General features: G+C 38.9%; 1 protein-coding gene and 3 non-coding genes across 4 annotated transcripts in view; all 4 read left to right on the top strand.

The window, feature by feature from the left end:
• WDR43 (WD repeat domain 43) overlaps positions 1-20,120 on the top strand; it is a 47,172-nt gene that overhangs the window by 12,642 nt on the left and 14,410 nt on the right. Inside the window, exons 4-10 of the mRNA XM_022574156.3 lie at positions 8,679-8,799; positions 9,567-9,706; positions 13,665-13,767; positions 14,276-14,340; positions 16,258-16,429; positions 17,940-18,026; positions 19,247-19,378. Coding sequence (XP_022429864.1) covers positions 8,679-8,799; positions 9,567-9,706; positions 13,665-13,767; positions 14,276-14,340; positions 16,258-16,429; positions 17,940-18,026; positions 19,247-19,378 — 820 coding nt within the window. The remainder of the gene's footprint in view (positions 1-8,678; positions 8,800-9,566; positions 9,707-13,664; positions 13,768-14,275; positions 14,341-16,257; positions 16,430-17,939; positions 18,027-19,246; positions 19,379-20,120) is intronic.
• On the top strand, positions 9,196-9,280 carry LOC115803458 (small nucleolar RNA SNORD53/SNORD92). Its single transcript, XR_004024208.1, has one exon. It is a non-coding gene; the product is annotated as a small nucleolar RNA SNORD53/SNORD92 (small nucleolar RNA).
• On the top strand, positions 18,539-18,616 carry LOC115803456 (small nucleolar RNA SNORD53/SNORD92). Its single transcript, XR_004024206.1, has one exon. It is a non-coding gene; the product is annotated as a small nucleolar RNA SNORD53/SNORD92 (small nucleolar RNA).
• Positions 19,575-19,650, top strand: LOC115803457 (small nucleolar RNA SNORD53/SNORD92). The gene has a single exon (XR_004024207.1). It is a non-coding gene; the product is annotated as a small nucleolar RNA SNORD53/SNORD92 (small nucleolar RNA).

Below are 20,120 nucleotides of genomic sequence, written 5' to 3'. Positions count from 1 at the left end.
GTACATTTTTTTTTTTTTTTTTTTGCAGTACGCGGGCCTCTCACTGTTGTGGCCTCTCCTGTTGCGGAGCACAGGCTCCGGACGCGCAGGCTCAGCGGCCATGGCTCACGGGCCCAGCCGCTCCGCGGCATGTGGGATCCTCCCGGACTGGGGCACAAACCCCTGTCCCCTGCATCGGCAGGCGGACTCTCAACCACTGTGCCACCAGGGAAGCCCACAGCTGTACTTTTTAAATGCTGTCTGGATGAGAGTTCACCAAGTCACATTCTTCACATAGGGACTAATAATGTTCAAGGCACCGTTCAACATATTATACACAGTATTGTATTTGTAACACTGCGAGGTGGTCCCCATCCCTGTTTTACAGTTAAGAAATAGGTTGAATCACAGCCTGAGCTTTCATCCAAACTGTGCTGTCTGATACAATATTTTGTTTCCAGTTTCATTCTTGGCATTCTTACGCTATAGGTAACTGAGTTTATTTTCCATTTTAGGTATTATCTGTTGATTTCCTACTATAGACGATGAGGATTTAGTTCTTAGCCTCTACCTTTTTCTGTCCCTATTTTCCCGATATTGTAATGTCACACTTTGATTAAGCAGTATTCATTGTTCACATTATGCCTAATTAAATATTGTTACAGATGAGACTTGGACTGTACTGTTTATATTCTGGCACAAAATTTTGCTTTTCTTGGGGTTTATAATTGCTTTATTGTTCATTTGCTTAGTTTTGTATATACCTGTCATTAGTTCAGTCTCATTCCTGCAACAGTGTAAATCTCATTTATTTTCAGACACATCAGTTAATCAATCAGTTATTTAATCTTTGGAGGCTTCCCTCCAGTTTCATTTATTTCTTGGAGGACTTCTCTGCTTTCTTCCAGTGATTATCCTGAGATTGCCTTTCATCATCTTGAAAATTCTCTTGCCAGATGGAGCCTCTGTTTCCTGGATCCCATTTTTCTCTTTGTTGGTTTATTCCTTCTTTTTGGTGACACACACAAATTGGTAGCTTCCTGGAAGACAAGCAAAATCTCAATAATTTGCCGTCCATGTCTACCAGTGTCTTTATCCTCACAGCTGATTGATAATTTGAAGATACAGACTTTTGGGTTGGAACTAATTCCCCTCAGGATTTTTTTAAAAATTATTTATTTATTTATTTTTGGCTGCGTTGGGTCTTCGTTGCTGCGCGCGGGCTTTCTCTAGTTGGTGGCGAGCAGGTGGTTACTCTTCGTTGCGGTGCGCAGGCTTCTCATTGCAGTGCCTTCTCTTGTTGTGGAGCATGGGCTCTAGGCGCTTGGGCTTCAGTAGTTGTGGCTCGTCGCGGGCTCTAGAGCGCAGGCTCAGTAGTTGTGGTGCATGGGCTTAGTTGTCCTCTGCATGTGTGATCTTCCCAGACCAGAGCTCGAACCCGTGTCCCCTGCATCGGCAGGTGGATTCTTAATCACTGCGCCACCAGGGAAGCCCTCCCCTCAGGATTTTGAAGCATTGGTTCGTTGGTTTTTTGGCTTTCACTGTTCATTATTTTTATATTTTAAAATATTCTGTGCTTTTTTTTCTTCAGTCAGTGAATTATGTTGGCACTTGAGGGACCTTTTAGCCTGGGAATTCATGTCCTGCGTTCTTCTCATACTGTGTATTTGATAATTTCATTCCTTCTCTTTTCTTTGATCTTTCTCTTATACTACATACTGTTATTTAGGTGTTATATCTCCTGGACTAATCCTTTTGGTCTCCTACCTTATTTTCATTTTCTCTTTTGTCTTTTTCTTCTGTTACCTGGGAAACTGCTTCAATTTCACCTTCTAAATCTTGTATTGAATTTTTAAGTTTCTCTAAATTTTTAACTTCTGGGAGCTGTCTTTTGTTCTTTGAGTATTTCTTTTTTGTTGTGTCATGTTTCTGTCATGTGTATAATATTTTCTAACTCTCTGAAGATATTATAGGATTTAAACTTTTTTACTTTTCGTCATCTCCCTCTTGAGAATGTGTTTTGATTTTTGTTTGATTTTGGTTTCTTTCATGTTAAAGGCATTCTTCAAGTGACTGGAGATCCTCGGCTGCCTGTTGGTTTTCGAAAATGAAACATTGAAAAGCTGATTGGAAAGCCATTGTGGCTGTGTGGCTCAGTTGCTGGGCTTCATTTGTAGAGTGATTGGGAGGCCTTCAGTATCAGGATGTGTAGGTCATTCCTCTGGAACCTGTCACATTTCCCAGAGAGGAATCTTCTGATCTAGTGCTTTTCAAGCTTTACTGTGCACGTATGTTATGTGTGTTTACAGATCTGATTTAGTAGGTCTAGGTTGGGGCTTGGGAATTCTAACAAGTTCCCAGTTTCTGCTGATGGAGGAGGGTTGCACAAGTAACAGGGGACAGGGATGTGGTGGTGTTGGCTCTGTGCTGGCCTTTTCAGTGCTCAGTGGCGAAATAGATTCAGGAAGCTTGTCAGGATGGTGATCATGTCTTTTTTTTAAAAGTGTCAATTCAGTGAGTAGATGTTGAATAAGGAATACAGGTGAGTGTTGAAGCTCTGGGAATTGGTGAGAAATTGTCAAGAATGTTAGGAACCAATGAGGGTAAAGGAAAAGTTTTCATACATTATTGCATTTCCTTGATTATTGGTGAGGTTGGGTGTTTTCATGTTTATTGACAGTTGTGTTTCTTCTATGAATTGCTTGTTTATATATCCTTTGTCTATTTTTATTTTGAGTTTTTTTTTAAACTCAAGGAGTTTTTTCTTGAATACAAAGAGCTATTTATGTATTCTGAGTATTCTTTGCCTATATATTTTTTTCTCTTTTTTAATAGGTCTTTACTGGAGTATAATTACTTCACAATACTGTGTTAGTTTCTGTTGCACAACAAAGCGAATCAGCCATATACATACACATGTCCCCATATCCCCTCCCTCTTGAGCCTCCCTCCCATCCTCCCTATCCCACCCCTCTAGGTGGTCACAAAGCACCAAGCCGATCTCCCTGTGCTATGCTGCTGCTTCCCACCAGCCAACTGTTTTACATTCGGTAGTGTATGTATGTCGATGCTACTCTCACTTCGCCCCAGCTTCACCCTCCTACCCCATGTCCTGAGGTCCATTTTCCATGTCTTATCTCTTTATTCCTTCCCTGCAACTAGGTTCATCAGTACAACTTTTTTTTAGATTCCATATATATGTGTTAGCACACGGTATTTGTTTTTCTCTTTCTGACTTACTTCACTCTGTATGAGAGACTCTAGGTCTATCCACCTCACTACAAATAACTCAATTTCGTTTCTTTTTATGGCTGAGTCTTTACGCATTCATCTGTCGATGGACATTTAGGTTGGTTCTATGTCCTAGCTATGGTAAATAGTGCTGCAGTGAACATTGTGGTACACGTCTCTTTTTGAATTATGGTTTTCTCAGGGTATATGCCCAGTAGTGGGATTGCTGGATCATATGGTAGTTCTATTTTTAGTTTTTTAAGAAACCTCCATAGTGTTTTCCATAGTGGTTGTATCAGTTTACATCCCCACCGACAGTGCAGGAGGGTTCCCTTTTCACCACACCCTTTCCAGCATTTATTGTTTCTAGATTTTTTGATAATGGCCATTCTGGCCAGCACGAGGTGATACCTCATTGTAGTTTTGATTTGCATTTCTCTAATAATTAGTGATGTTGAGAATCTTTTCATGCGCCTCTTGGCCATCTGTATGTCTTCCTTGGTGAAATGTCTATTTAGGTCTTCTGCCCATTTTTTAACTGGATTGTTTGTGTTTTTGATATTGAGCTCCATGAGCTGTTTGTATATATTGGATATTAATCCCTTGTCCATTGTTTCATTTGCATATATTTTCTCCATTCTGAGGGTTGTCTTTTTGTCTTGTTCATGGTTTCTGTTGCTGTGCAAAAGCTTTTAGGTTTAATTAAGTCCCATTTGTTTATTTTTGTTTTTATTTCCATTACTCTAGGAGGTTGGTCAAAAAAGAACTTGCTGTGGTTCACGTCAGAGTGTTTTTCCTATGTTTTCCTCTAAGAGTTTTATAGTGTCTGGTCTTACATTTAAGTCTTTAATCCATTTGGAGTTTCTTTTTGTGTATTGTGTTAGGTAGTGTTCTGATTTCATTCTTTTACATGTAGCTGTCTAGTTTTCCCAGCACCGCTTATTGAAGAGGCTGTCTTTTTCTCCATTGTGTGTTCTTACCTCCTTTGTTGTAAATTAGGTGCCCATATGTGCATGGTTTTATCTCTAGGCATTCTGTCTTGTACCATTGATCTATATTTCTGTTTTTGTGCCAGTACCATACTGTTTTGATTACTGTAGCTTTGTGGTGTAGTTTGAAGTTGGGGAGGCTCATTCCTCCAACTCCATTTTTCTTTCTCAAGATTGCTTTGGCTATTCAGGGTCTTTTGTGTTTCCATACAAATTGTAAAATTTTTTGTTCTAATTCTGTGAAGAATGCCATTGGTAGTTTGATAGGGATTGCACTGAATATGTAGATTGCTTTGGGTAGTATAGTCATTTTCACAATATTGATTCTTCCAGTCCAAGGACACAGTATATTTCTCCATCTGTTTATGTCATCTTTGATTTCTTTCGTCAGTGTTCTATAGTTTTCGGAGTACAAGTTTTTCGCCTCCTTAGGCAGGTTTATTCCTAGGTATTTTATTCTTTTCGTTGCAGTGGTAAATGGGAGTGTTTCCTTACTTTCTCTTTCTGGTATTTCGTTGTTGGTTTTTAGGAATGCAAGAGATCTCTGCATTTATTTTGTATCCTGCAGCCTTACCAAATTCATTGATTAGTTCTAGTAGTTTTCTGGTGCCATCTTTAGGATTTTCTATGTATAGTATCATGTCATCGGCAAACAGTGACAGTTTTACTTCTTTTCCAATTTATATTCCTTTTATTTCTTTTTCTTCTCTGATTTCTGTGGCTAGGACTTCCAAAACTATGTTGAATAAGAGCAGCAAGAGTGGACATCCTTGTCTTGTTCCTGATCTTAGTGGTCGCTTTCAGTTTTTCACCATTGACTGATGCTTTCTGTGGGTTTGTCTTATGTGGCCTTTATTATATTGAGGTAGGTTCCTCTATGCCCATTTTCTGGAGAGTTTATCATAAATCAGTGTTGAATTTTGTCAAAAGCTTTTTCTGCATCTATTGAGATGATCATATGGTTTTTATTCCTTAATTTGTTAATGTGGTGTATCACATTGATTGATGTGCGTGTATTGACGAATCCTTTCATCCCTGGGATAAATCCCACTTGATCATGGTGTATGATCCTTTTTTAATGTGCTGTTGGATTCTCTTTGCTAGTAGTTCAGGATTTTTGCATCTATGTTCATCAGTGATATTGGTCTATAGTTTGATTTTTTTGTAGTATCTTTGTCTGGATTTGGTATCAGGGTGATGGTGGCCTCATAGAATGAGTTTGGGAGTGTTCCTTCCTCTGCAGTTTTTTGGAAGAGTTTGGGAAGGATGTGTGTTAGCTCTTCTGTAAATGTTTGATAGAATTTACCTGTGAAGCCATCTGGTCCTGGACTTTTGTTTGTTGGAAGATTTTTAATTACGCTTTCAATTTCATTACTTGTGGTAAGTCTGTAGATTTTCTAATTCTTCCTGGTTCAGTCTTGGAAAATTGTACCTTTCCAAGAATTTGTCCATTTCTTCGTGGTTGTCCGTTTTATTGGCATATAGTTGTTTGTAGTAGTCTCTTAATAATCCTTTGTATTTCTGCAGTATCAGTTGTGATTTCTCCTTTTTCATTTCTAATTTTATTGATTTGCGTCCTCTCCCTTTTTTTCTTGATGAGTCTGGCTAAGGGTTTATCAATTTTGTTTATCTTCTCAAAGAACCAGGTTTTAGTTTTATTGATCTTTGCTATTGTTTTCTTTGATTCTATCTGCTCTGATCTTTGATTTCTTTCCTTCTACTGACTTTGGGTTTTCTTTGTTCTTCTTTCTCTAGTTGTTTTAAGTGTGGGGTTAGATTGTTTGAGATTTTTCTTGTTTCTTGAGGTGAGATTGTATTGCTATAACCTTCCCTCTTAGAACTGCTTTTGCTGCGCCCCATAGGTTTTGGGTCATCGTGTTTTTATTGTCATTTGTTTCCATGGTTTTTTTCTTGTGTTTTTTTTTTTGCGGTACGCGGGCTTCTCACTGTTGTGGCCTCTCCTGTTGCGGAGCACAGGCTCTGGACGCGCAGGCTCAGCGGCCATGGCTTACGGGCCCAGCCGCTCCGCGGCATGTGAGACCTTCCCAGACTGGGGCACGAACCCATGTCCCCTGCATTGGCAGGCGGACTCTCAACCACTGCGCCACCAGGGAAGCCCTGTTTCCATTTTTTTTTTTTTTATATCTTCTTTGATTTCTTCAGTGATCTCTTGGTTGTTTAGTAGCCCACTGTTTAGCCTCCATGTATTTGTGTTTTTTACAGTTATTTTCCTGTAATTGATTTCTAGTCTCATAGCATTGTGGTCAGAAAAGATACTGTATACGATTTCAGTTTTCTTAAATTTTCTGAGGCTTGATTTGTGACCCAAGATGTGATCTGTCCTGGAGAATGTTCCATGTGCACATGAGCAGAAAGTGTAATCTGCCACTTTTGGGTGGAATGTTCTATAAATATCAGTTAGATCTATCTGGTGTATTGTGTCATTTAAAGCTTGTGTTTCCTTATATCTTTTCTGTTTGGATGATCTGTCCATTGGTGTAAGTGGGGTGTTAACGTCCCCTCCTGTTGTTTGTTACTGTAAGTTTCTCCTTTCATGGTTGTTAGCATTTGCCTTATATATTGAGGTGCTCCTATATGTTGGGTGCATAAACATTTATAATTGTTATATCTTCTTCTTGGATTGATCCTTTGATCATTAAGTAGTGTCCCTTCTTATCTTTTTAACAGTCTTTATTTTAGAGACTATTTTATCTGATATGAGTATTGCTACTCCACCTTTCTTTTGATTTCCATTTGTGTGGAATATCTTTTTCCATCCCTTCACTTTCAGTCTGTATGTGTCCCTAGATCTGAAGTGGGTCTCTTGTAGACAGCATATGTATGGGTCTTGTTTTGTATCCATTCAGCCAGTCTGTGTCTTTTGGTTGGGGCATTTAATCCGTTTACATTCAAGGTTATTATTGACATGTATGTTCCTATTACCATTTTCTTAATTGTTTTGGGTTTGTTTTTGTGGGTCGTCTTCTCCTGTGTTTCCCCCTTAGAGAAGTTTCTTTAGCGTTTGTTGTAAAGCTCCTTTGGTGGTGCTGAATTCTTTTACCTTTTGCTTGTCTGAAAAGCTCTTGACTTCTCCATCGAATCTGAATGAGATCCTTGCTGGGTAGAGTAATCTTAGCTGTAGGATTTTCTCTTTCATCACTTTAAGTATATCCTGCCACTCCCTTGTGGCCTGCAGCGTTTCCACTGAAAAATCAGCTGATAACCTTATGGGGATTCCTTTGTATGTTATTTTTTGTTTTTCCCTTAGTGTTTTTAATATTTTTTCTTTGAATTTTGTTGCTGCACATGGTTCTTTGTTGCTGCACATGGGCTTTCTCTAGTTGCAGCGAGCAGGGGCTAGTCTTCGTTGCGGTGTGTGGCTTCTCACTGCGGTGGCTTCTCGTTGTGTAGCATGGGCTCTAGGCACATGCGCTTCAGTAGTTGTGGCTCACAGACTCTAGAGTGCAGTCTCAGTAGTTGTGGTGCACAGGCTTAGTTGCTCCATGCCACGTGGGATCTTCCTGGACCAGGGCTTGAACCCGTGTCCCCTGCATTGGTAGGCGGATTCTTAACCACTGTGCCACCAGGGAAGCCGTGCTACTGTTACTTCTTGATTTTATAAGTGAATAGCCAAGCCAGGCTCCTTGTTGCTTATAAATAGCATTAACGTATGCAACCGTCTACGAAGACTCTTGCTGTTAATCATATTTGTGGTATTAGAAAGGGATCATTTTACCTAATTTATTTTATTTTATCAGCTAGGGGCATATATTTGTGGATTTGGGGTAGAAATAATCTTTTTGTACTGTAGGTTGAGAGGTCATTTGTGTTACTAAGTAAATTAAGTTCTCAACCTTCCAGAGAATGCAGGAACTATGGAGGGGATAGGATGGGTTCTGCGTAGAGGTCCAGCCAGCATGGTAGTTTCCTGGGCATTAACAGGATCACCATGGATCACAGGAGACACAGCTACCCATTTTACATTCTTATAACTTTTATTAACCCATTTCCTGGTGCCTCTTAAGATTGATTCTCTGTCCTGTTGGGGAAGCATTACCTTGGTGATATGTCCAAGGTTGGTTACCTGAGTCAGGATTTTAGGGAATGCAGTTTGGCATAGAACCTTGAGTGGTATTTTTTTTTTTCTCTCTAGTTGCGGAAAGCTGGGGCTACTCTTTGTTGTGGTGCATGGGGTTCTCATTGCGGTGGCTTCTCTTGTTGCGGAGCATGGGCTCTAGGCGCGCGGGCTTCAGTAATTGTGGCGCACGGGCTTAGTTGCCCCATGGCATGTGGATCTTCCTGGACCAGGGCTCGAACCCGTGTCCCCCGCATTGGCAGGCGGATTCTTAACCACTGCGCCGCCAGGGAAGCCCCTTGAGTGGTATTTTTAATGCCTAGTTTGCCTTTTGTTTTCTTTTTGCTTTGAGTAAAGTTTCCTCCCCATTCATTGAGATGTTTTTATTTCTCTTCACAATACAGCAAATGGAAAGGTGATAATAGCAGCGTCAGTTCCCTGTGTATCAGCCCAGATGGAAAGATGTTGCTTTCAGCTGGTCGAACAATCAAACTATGGGTTTTGGAGACCAAAGAAGTCTACAGAGTGAGTGAATCAAATTAGTTGTAAGCATAACAGTTGTCTAGAGTAAGTATGGAGAAAGGCAGAAGTCTGAGCCAAAGAATATTGTTTTAAGAATACAGATGTGTTATTTTCAAGCATATGAAATAGTACCATTAATAGACAAAAGTAGTCCTCCAAATCTGTTAAATAGATGAGACACGTCCTTTTTGCATGCATTGGAAGAATGAATGTAAATGGAAAATGAAATGAGTGGAATTTGAATTAAGTATCTTACTCTTTTCAATAATAATATAATTATATAATAATGATAGTAATTTTTTATTTCTAGCTTGCATCCAGCATTTGGTATATTACTGTATTTAGCTGCGGAGATTTAGAATTACATTTTGAGTGTGCTCAGGGGTTACTGAACTTTTGGTGCTGTGATGATGCCTCAAAATTGTGGTTTCAACTCACTGAGAGTAACATGAAGACCTACAATTCCTTGGCTGTGTCTGAGCACCCAGGCACCCCTTTTAAAATGGATAGAATGAAGTGAATCTTTAACACAAATATGGAAGAAGTAAAGATTGTGGGGTAGGCTCAGGGGAGTTGGAAGGGACGGCTTTAATGTTGAGATTTTTTTGGATGGAGTTTTTTAAAGTGAGAGGAATATAGCACAAATAACCTTAGTAGTCTGGAGCTCTGACTTCAGATGTGTATCATGTATATTGTTTATGATACATATGAACTCCTAATTTTTGTTACTGCTTTACACCCTCTCCTAAATGAGATTTAACTTTCTCTAGCACTTCACGGGACATGCAACGCCGGTTTCATCACTTATGTTCACAACTATCAGACCTCCTAATGAGAGCCAACCCTTTGATGGAATTACAGGTCTTTATTTCTTATCTGGAGCAGTACATGACCGGTTACTTAATGTCTGGTATGTAGTCTTTTGGATTTTGGGAGGTAACATTGCCTTGAAAGAATCGGTCATAGCTTATATGGTTAATGTAAATGATGAATATGAGATTTGCTTTATTGTATTTAATGTTAGATTTATTTTATATTGACTTGTAATGAGGAATTGAGCCTGCCTAAAAATCAGATCTTTATGAGAAAAATTTAAGAGCATTACATAATAGAACTTCCTCCATGCTTGTTTAGAGATAGAGTGGGCTGAATATTTTTGTGACTGGGCAATTTAAAAACCTTTTTAAAAAATTTTTTTAGGAAAATCCCTGATTTTGTTGACAGAGATGACTGTCAGGGTTAGTGCAGTAATGCCTATTTGATGGTTTACTGAGGACATTAAATTCCTTGGTTGTGTCTGAGAATTCCCAGTAGCCTTTCCTTGCAGTGGTTGCTGTCACTAATTCCCTTTGAAGCTACTGTTTTTTTTTTTTTTGCGGTACGCGGGCCTCTCACCGTTGTGGCCTCTCCCGCCGCGGAGCACAGGCTCCGGACACGCAGGCTCAGCGGCCATGGCTCACGGGCCCAGCCGCTCTGCGGCATGTGGGATCTTCCCGGACCGGGGCACGAACCTGCGTCCCCTGCATCAGCAGGCGGACTCTCAACCACTGCGCCACCAGGGAAGCCCTGAAGCTACTTTTGAAAGTAAAAATCAATTTGGTATTGAAGAGCCATCAAAAAGTTTTTAAATTTAAGAAATAATAAGAAATTTCTTGGATTTTATAACATCATCTAATGGTGAAATTAACTTTTTTTCTTTTACCTGATGTTCATGGACAGAATATGTAGAGATTTTAAAAATAGAAGTAGTTTCTTATCCTAATGATCAGTTAGTTGAGCATGCTCTTGACCATATAAAGTTACTGTAAATTTATACCAAATAATACTCAGAAATGATACTCATCAAATATGTATTTCTTAAAGTAGTAGTGTGGGGAAAGGTTCATGTCAGTCTGGAGGTGGACCTCTGTTCACCTCCAGACCATCAGCTTAGTTCCTAATTTTGCCTCTTATAATCAAATTGTGTTGGTTTTCTGTCCTGTGTTTCATTTTTGAGGAGCGCCTATTGGAATATCTTATTTTGGTTCTAGAGGGTTTATCCCTAACATAAGAAATTAGTAATGCCAAAAAAGTTAAAATCGGCCACCCCAATCTCCTGACATTACTGAGGTGCTTCAGTCTTTAATGCCTCACCTCTTTGGCTCCTGAGACTAGGGGTCTCCAGCTCCAAAATTTTTTGTATAGCAGAAAAGTTGATTTCTGCTGTCTTAAGATCCTGAAGATAGTTTGTGTATACCTGGGCCTTCCTAGTAACAGAGGAGTAAACCATAAAAAACAAACAGATTAAAATGCATATTGAAAGGCTGTCCCCAAAGGCCATTCATGAAAACTTTATGTTTTATTAGGTAGAGCAAGCTGAGGGTTCCCTTATAATTACCTTTGAAAGACACATTTCTGAAAGAAAATAACATTTGAAGGCTTCTTGCCACTGAATGAAGATTAAAATTAAAAAACAACTGAAAAACCCTTTCATATTACTGCAAGGAGGAAGTACTGTCTCCTATTGATGTGCTAAAATAGCAGCTTCTGCTGTGCATAGTCGTGTGATAGCAGTGATTTTGAGCATGCATATAGTATGAGTAACTTCATTTTAGAATGAACCTTGTTTTATTACGAAGTTGTTATGCATGAAATATTTAGAATTTATCAAATCAACTCTTAATTTTCTTCTAGACACAAAAATACTGAAAGACTGTTTACTGGTAAATGTATAAAGTCTCAGTAGTTAATAAAAAGAAACTGATCTTGAATCATGTTTGTAAGCCACGCTTGTTACTCTGTTACTCAGTCTTTATTTTAATTTTTAAAATTTGTGCCCAGATTTTTAAAACAGCTTCACTGAGGTATAATTGACATAATAAATTGTATGTACTTAAAGCAAAAGCATAATTAAGTTTTTACATATGTATACAAATGTGAGATTATTACCACAATCAAGACAGTGGCCACCTGCATTGCTCCCAAGAGTTTCCTTGTATCCCTTTGTAATCCCCCTCCCCACCTCAGTCTACAGGCTTGTTGACATGTTTGGCATATTACAGATAAAGTTGTTAAGGACACTTGTGTACAAGTCTTTTTACAGACATATGATTCATTTTTCTTGGGCAACTACCTAGGAGTATAATGGCTGCATCTTACGATAGGTGTATATTTAACTTTTTAAAAAACTGCCGAATTTTTTCCAGAGTGTTTGTACCATTTTACATTCCCACCAGCTGTGCGTAAGAGTGCTAATTCCTTCACATCTTCACCAACACTTTATATGGTCATTTAATTTCAGCCATTCTGATAAGTGTGTAGTGGTATCTCAGTGTGGTTTTAAGTTGCATTTTCCTAATTACTATTGATGTTGAGAATCTTTTAAGTACTTATTTGCTATCTGGATATGTTCCTTGACAAAGTGTGTGTTCAAATATTTGGCCTATTTTCTGCTGGGTTGTTTGTATTCTCACTGAGTTTTGAGAGTTCTGTGTATATTCTGAATATAAATAAATTATTAGGTATATGCTTTACAAATATTTTCTAGTCTGTGGCTTGTGTTTTTTTTTGAAACGAAGCAGTTTTTAATTTTGATGAAGTACAGATCATGTTTTGAAGTCTTTGTTTAACCCAAGGTCACAAAAGTGTTCTCCTGGAAGTTTTTTAGTTTTAGGTCTTCTGTTTATTTGGTTCTGTGATCTGTTTTGAGTTAATTCGTGTATATGGTTCAAGGAACGGATTGGGGTTCATGGGTTTGTTTTTGTTTTTTTGTTTTTTGGATATCCAGTGGTCCCAGTACTCCCAGTACTATCTCCAGTGAATTGGTGCTGCGTATATACACGTTGAGTTAATTGCCTGCTACTTGGAGTAGTCATGTTGTATGAAGTCCTCAAGAGCACTGATTCAGTGATACTGAACTCTTACTCCTTGAGGAAACACCAGGGTTTGGTTTCTGCAAGCCTCTGGTTACAACATTTTTGTCATCTAATTAATACATAACCTTGTTTTATGTGTATTTCTGTTTAAAGATACCTTAGTTTATCTATATACATACACACACACACATAGCTGATTAACTTACGTCAGAACAGAGTTTATCGAACTTAAACATTTTCTCCATAAGCATATCACAGCCTTTTTACTCTTAGGGACACTAGACCGCACTTCAGCGTTATACTTGGGGGCCATTTTAAATAGTGAAATCACCAACCAAAAGCATAAAAGCAAAAAGTGTGGCGCTAAATAGGCTGGAAAAAGAATACTTAGTATGAAAGCTGAAGTAAAAAGGCAGAGCATAGCCTTGTTAAACCTCATGAGCATTGGGCTGCTCATGTGCCTCACTGCTCTATGTATACCTGTTAAAGACCATGAAATCACCACAAATAGTGATTTCGGGGTCTACAAATCAGTTTTAGCAAGTAGGCAGATTCTCAAAGAATCAACCAATAGTGAGGATCATTTATCTATCTATCTATCTATTTCTGGACTCTGTTTTCTCAGTATTGCTGTGATAATCCTCCTCAAATTAATCTATAGATTCAAAGTGAATCCAGTCAAAATCCCAGCAATCTGATTTTAAAATTCAAGTGGAAACGCAAAGCACATAGAATAGCCAAATGACTTTGAAAAAGAAGTTGGAAAACTCACTTCAAAACCTGCAAAGCTGCAGTGATCCAGACAGTTGGCATTGCCATCAAGATAGACAAATAGGTTAATGGAAAAGAACGTTGCTCATTGTTTAAGTCTGCCACAAATGCATTAATGCTTTCTCTTTTCCCATATAACCATGCCACATGGTAGTGACACAAATGCTTCCCTTATTTTGATCTTTAATTTTTTTTCTTTTTTTTTAAATGTCTCATTATCTAATCATCGGTTTTGTTATCCAGGCAGGTCCGTTCAGAAAACAAAGAGAAGAGTGCAGTGATGTCTTTTACAGTTACAGACGAACCTGTCTATATTGACTTGACTTTGTCAGAAAATAAAGAAGAGGTAAATGGCTTGTTTCTTAGAGAATTTGTCTTTGGACTTCACAAATACTATTTTTTAAAATCAGGGTTTTGATGATTTGATGATTCAGGAAAGAGAGAGAACAAAATAAAAATCTTAGACTATTCGAAGTTATCATTGGATTCTGCTCATAAGGGGAGAGGACAGGGCGCAGTGGCGTTTTCAGTAATCCTGACATGTGGGCCTGCGGTTGGTTCCCTGTTGTCAGCCAGTGCGCTTGGTTGTTGACTTAGCTCCTCTAACTTCCATGCTGCGTTCTCATGGACTGTGCTGTCTTCTTAGCCTAAACTTTTATTTATAGGCTTGACAACAACTACTTGCATTGTTATTTTGGTGGCAGTGATTATTTTTAAATTCAAGAGTTGAACATCCTTACTGTTTTGATTTATCTCTTGTTATTTGAAGGGTGGAGAGGGTAGTTGGATTTTCATAAGTAATTATTAGAGTAGACCGAAGTATATTACCTATTAATGTTACATTTTTCTTTTAGCCTGTCAAGTTAGCTGTTGTTTGCAGAGATGGTCAAGTTCATCTTTTTGAACACATATTAAATGGGTAAGTAAGAAGTTTCTCAAGTCAGAAATTTATTTTCCTTCCCTGACTTGCTACTTATTTATACTCCCACCTCAATATTCTTTGCTTTATGTTACTTTTCATTTAGATTGTTCTGAAAGCCTTCTTAATTCTTTGTCCGTATGACTACATACATTCCCAGTGAGAACTCAAGTTTTATTTTAAAAGAAATTGGTTCAGTAGGAAAGCTTTGCTTGTGAACTTTGGTGAAGCCTTAATTTCTAACTTTGATAGTGTCACACATTTGTCACACATTTGTGGATCAGTGAATGCTTGTGTTTTGTTGGACACAGGGGAGTTGCTGATATGATGTGTAGTAGTCATAGACCAGGGGTCAGTAAATTATGGCCTGCAGGCCACATCCAGTAGAGGCCACATGTGCCCCACCCCGCCCCCCAAACAAAAATATTTACTATCTGGCCCTTTATAGAAAGGTTTGCCAACTCTTGCATGTGCTATAAACATGGTCTGAGACTCAGTCATGTGCAGAATTATGTTAAACTTTAAAATGGTTTCAACTTTTTATTGTCAGTTGGTGCCCTTCCTTTTACAATTCTATATAGGGATTATGAAAGTAATATACACTTATTTTAAAACATTCAGGACACATAGACAATTGATTATAAAACTCAAGTCTCCCTCCATTGAGTCCCACTCCCTAGAGGTAACTTAACATTTTGATGTGTAGCACTTGAGGCCTTTATTTATATAGTCGTATGTATGCATGGAATGTATAGTTGAGGGCCCAGAAGTGGCGGGCCATGGTAAGGGCTTGGGCATTTCTCTTTGGGCAGTAGTAAGCTGTTGAAGGATTTTAAACTGAGGATTGATGAGGTTTGACCTAAGTTTTAAGACATTAAGTTTTAAGTCGTTCTATCTGATGTGAAGAGAATAGACCACAGAAGGGTAAAGCCCAAAGCAGAGGCCAAAAATCCTGGATAGAGATGGATGTGGAGTTGGGAAACTAGGAAGAGTGAGTTGGAAAGATAGCGGGGTGCTTACAGTTGGGGTTATGGAGGGTGTGTACTTAGTGGTGATAAGATGTCTGTGGTGTGAGGAGCGTGTGGCTAAGGTACAGGGAAGGACAAGGTTGCTAGAGGTAGAAGGCTAAAGGAACTGAGAGGGCAGGGTGTCAGAAGGATCGTCACACTGCATGCTGTATATGGAAATCACTAAGAAAGGGACTTCTCAGCAGAATTGTTGGACAGAGTGACAGCCACTCACATCTTTAAGAAATGCTGAGTGACCCAGAGGCCATTGGATGACGGCAGGAGGGGAATGTAGCTGGTAGCTGGTAGCTGGTGACGGCAATTTCAAAGGTTTTGGAGGTGGTGGAGGGAGAGACTACTTGTCTTGAAGTGTTAGTGAAGAACAAGAAGCGTACTTGAATCATTGCCAAGGGTCTTGGCACTAAGGGTGTGGGGGAGGCTGCCGAGGCAAGCAAGGTGAGGAGAGCTCTTAGAGAAGTTGAGGATCTAATTTTGTTTATATTTTGCTGATCATCTTGCTCCTGGAACTCTGATGCAGAGGTCATGGTGAGGATTCAGGGGTTGGAAGCAATTAGAGATGGGGCTGATTAGAGTAGGGCAAGAACAGAGCCATTTGGGGCTGAAGCTCAGGGTGGTGAGAGAGCACTTGGGAGCTTGGGGCCTTTTGTAAGGGTTGACAGAGTGGGATAGAAGAGCAGGTGTGCCTCAAGGCAGGTTTTGGTGGTGAGGTCTTGAATGTTGGCAGGGTGGGGATAGATGAAGTCTTGACAGGAACACTAGTGCTCTGGGACACTGGTCACTCCTGATGATGTGGAGGCCGGGGGAGGGTCACATTTCATGACACCAACTTCAAAGAATTAGTGTGAGATGCTATTTCACATTTTCTAATCTCATTTTTTTCCATTCCCAGATACTGCAAAAAGCCTTTGACTTCAAACTGCACAATTCAGATAGCAACGCCTGGGAAAGGCAAGAAATCAACACCAAAACCCGTCCCTATTCTAGCAGCTGGTTTTTGCTCCGACAAAATGTCATTGTTGCTTGTATATGGCAATTGGTTTCAGCCCACCATTGAGCGAGTGGTACGTAGCTGCTCCTCTGGAGTAAAGCAGTGCAACATCAACATGTCTGTGGAAGAGAATGATTTTAGAATGATATGTTGGTCTGTTTATTGGAATACTTAAGAAGATGTCATATGTTTCCCCTTAACTGAAGGACTTTTCAGTGGATGGTTTATTTTAACTTGTGAGAACTCTGTATATAGTTGGTCCTTGAACAACACAGTTTTGAACTGTGTGGGTCCACTTATGCATGGATTTTTTCCAGTAGTAAATACTACAGTACTTCACCATCCAAGGTTGTTGAATCCACAGATGCGGAACTATGGATACGTTATGACTGTGAACAAGTTGTAAGTGGATTTTTGACTGCACAGAGGGTCGGCGCCCCTAACCCCTGCATCGTTCAAGGGTCAACTATGTAATTTTACTTAACCCAGTATATCCAAAATATCGTTTTAATGTTTAGTATAAAACATTATTTGAGATATTCTGCCCCCCTTCTTCCTTTATTTGGTATTATGTCTTTAAAATCTGGTGTATATTTTTCACTTACAAGCCCATCTCAGTTTGGACTAGCCACATTTCAGGTGCTTAGTAGCCACAGGTAAATCTTAATAAGAGATCCCGTAGTAATAGCACACATTGAGTATTCTAAGTGGAACTGTAATGGGTGGGGCAGTGGTTTAGGTTTTTTGATTACAGAAGTTTCTTTGGAGACTTTTGGTGAGTTACTATGAGCATGTCCAATAGGTGAGAGACTGTGAGAGAAATATCTCTTGCTTAAGCAACCTCTTGTTGAGTCTATTTAAAAATACTTCTTACTTTAAAAAAATGTAATACATGGTTATGGTGTGACAAAAAAGGGAGAGAAGTGTTAAACTGTAAACATACGCCTCCTTGCCATACGTGGATCTCATAACCTCACTCTCCAAATGCAGCCTGCTTCCTGTGTGCTTTGTGTCTTTCCAGATATTGATTAGGTGGGTATAGAGAATTACCTATAACTTTAAAGCCTTATAGGTACATATGTACTTTGCTGCATCTCACTTCCCCTCCTGTTTAATACCATATCAGGACTTAGAGATTCACCTTAGAGCATTTGATTAATCAGCACTGCTTGTCTTTGACTAGCTTGTGGAAGGATAGCAGTAGGAAATTTAGGGTAGGATCAGTCTTTTCTAAGATAGATTATAAGGTGATGAGCTAATAATGTTTTCTTTAAAATCTGTTACGTTTTAAATGTCAGTCTTTTAAAACTGCGTATGTGAAAGATTTGAGCAGTACATAACTGAAGAAAGTAAACATTATGCCTGGTATCTTCAGAGTTTACCCATTTTCCTCATGTGGCATCAATCTGAATGGTGATCAGTCTGAGTGAGCAGGAGTTTTCTGTGGAAGCCTTCTATACTTTTTTGTATTTTTATAAAAATGCATTTCTTTTTCACTTTATTCTTACTCCCAATTACTTTGTTTGACACTTTTTTTTTTTTTACCTTCCACCCCCTTTCCCTCTTTAAAATTCTATTCCCAGGCTTTAAATTCCAAAGAACCTCATATGTGTTTAGTAAGAGATATTTCAATCTGCTGGGCCCCAAAAGTAGAAACAGCTATAACAAAGGTGAGTGCATTTCATATTAGAAGTTAAGAAAAAAGATATTTGAGTGAATTGAATTGTTATGTAATACTATGTTTAAACTCTTAATATCCTCTTTATGATCTTGTCTTAACAAATTTTGTGGGATTAGGTTTTAGATATTAAGACTGTAAAACTTTTCTCATTTCTGTGCTCTTGATTTGTTGAACGAATGAGTGAATAGGTGACTAGAAGTTGAAGACCTTGGATTTATTTAGTTCTTCCTCCTCCACCCCACCCCCAGTGCAGGATCACTGAGTAAATATCAGTATCAAATTTATCGAATTATTTCATCAATTTATATACTTAAAGGGGCAAAACTTTGTTGAGAGGAATGCTGTATTTCAGGGTGGAATAAAACCTAAATCCATGATGGGGCTGGAATTAAATACCAGATATAAGAACATTATTGTCATGCTTTATTTTGAATATAATGTGGCATCTACATGGAGACATCATGTGTTTGGCAGTCTAATGAAAAAAAGGAAAGCCAAGACATGCTATGATGACATTCAAATGGTTTCGCTTCTGGCTGAGTTTCAGAGATGACACCTTTCTCTTGGCTGTCTGAGCATTTCTGGCAAAGATCAATTATTGGAGGTAGTCATAAAATGTACAGCTTCACTCTTTAACGTTTTTTTTTTAAAATTATTTATTTATTTTTGGTTGCTTTGGGTTTTTGTTGCTGCGCGTGGGCTTTCTCTAGTTGCGTCGAGCGGGGGCTACTCTTCGTTGCAGTGTGCGGGCTTCTCATTGTGGTGGCTTCCCTTGCTGCGGAGCACGGGCTTCAGTAGTTGTGGCACGTGGGCTCAGTAGTTGTGGCTTGTGGGCTCTAGAGCTCAGGCTCAGTAGTTGTGGCACATGGGCTTAGTTTCTCTGCAGCATGTGGGATCTTCCCGGACCAGGGATCGAACCCCTGTCCCCTGAATTTTTAAGTCAGTGTGTCATTGTGTGATCTGTAGATTTTGTTTTTCTTGGTTCTTACTCTTACATGTTGCAGGCTTTAAAACAATGAATGTTCAGATTATACTTAAATGCCAGTATTCAATTAAAATATATCTTTAATTCATATCCTATTGAGTTAGTTACATTAAGTTTTTCAGTAGGAAAACCTTTTAAAAGCTGTTAGTTTTCTCATTGGGGATAAATCTTGCAAAGAGTAAGACAGTTTCCTTTGTCACACCCCTACTATTCCTGTTTAACAGGTGAGAACACCAGTGATGAATTCTGAAGCAAAAGTTCTGGTGCCTGGGATACCTGGTCATCATGCAGCTATCAAGCCTGCTCCTCCACAGACTGAGGAAATAGAGAGCAAGAGGAAATTAGGGGAAAAGGAGGTAATACACTCATTCTGACCATTTTTGAGTTTGAAATTTAAGATTACTTGGGAGATTCTAAGAATTATATTGGATGGAGCCAAAGCTGAAACTTCAGAAAATGGAGAGGACAAAACTCTTATTAACTAAAGAGGGTGCTCTTCTGGCCATTTGGTCATTGTTAGCTGGATAAGGTAATTGTAGATTAAGCCAGGACTTGCTGTGATGATTTTCATTGGGTTTCGCATGTTGCTGAGTTCCAGTGATGCCTTGTCTCTTGGCTGTCTGAGCATTCCTGGCTGGTTTAGTGCTAGTTAGCCTTTAAAAGTGATCGTCATTATAACCTCTTAAAGTGCTTATAAATTTCATTTTTTCTCAACTCTTAAAACCTCTTGTGATTACTTGTCTGTGAAAAATCCTCTTTTTTGTCTTCCATTCACTTGTCACTCTTGTCTAAGTAATCTAGAATTTTAACTGTTTAATCATTAGAGAAAGAGTGTTTCTTTACCTGATTTTAAATGTCTTGCTTTATTGGGGGTGGGGGGTTGGGGAATAACATTGCTGTTCTTAAAAATTGTTTCTCAATAACATGATATCTGATTTAAAAATACGGTGTCAACTTCCTCTAGTTTGGCCTAGATCCTACCCTTTAATTTTTTCCTACCTTTTTAGTGTTTTTCATAAAACATAACCCAAACAGGAGGCTTTACCAACGCCTCTCTGTTTGCTTTGGTAGTAATAGAACGTTCGTATTTTGATTGAG

The sequence above is a fragment of the Delphinapterus leucas genome, chromosome 13 (assembly GCF_059928025.1).
Source record: "Delphinapterus leucas isolate spDelLeu-1000000601 "Yukka" chromosome 13, BTC_Dleu_Yukka2, whole genome shotgun sequence".
Taxonomy (NCBI): Eukaryota; Metazoa; Chordata; class Mammalia; order Artiodactyla; family Monodontidae; genus Delphinapterus; species Delphinapterus leucas.
This window is presented reverse-complemented; position numbering and strand designations above follow the sequence as displayed.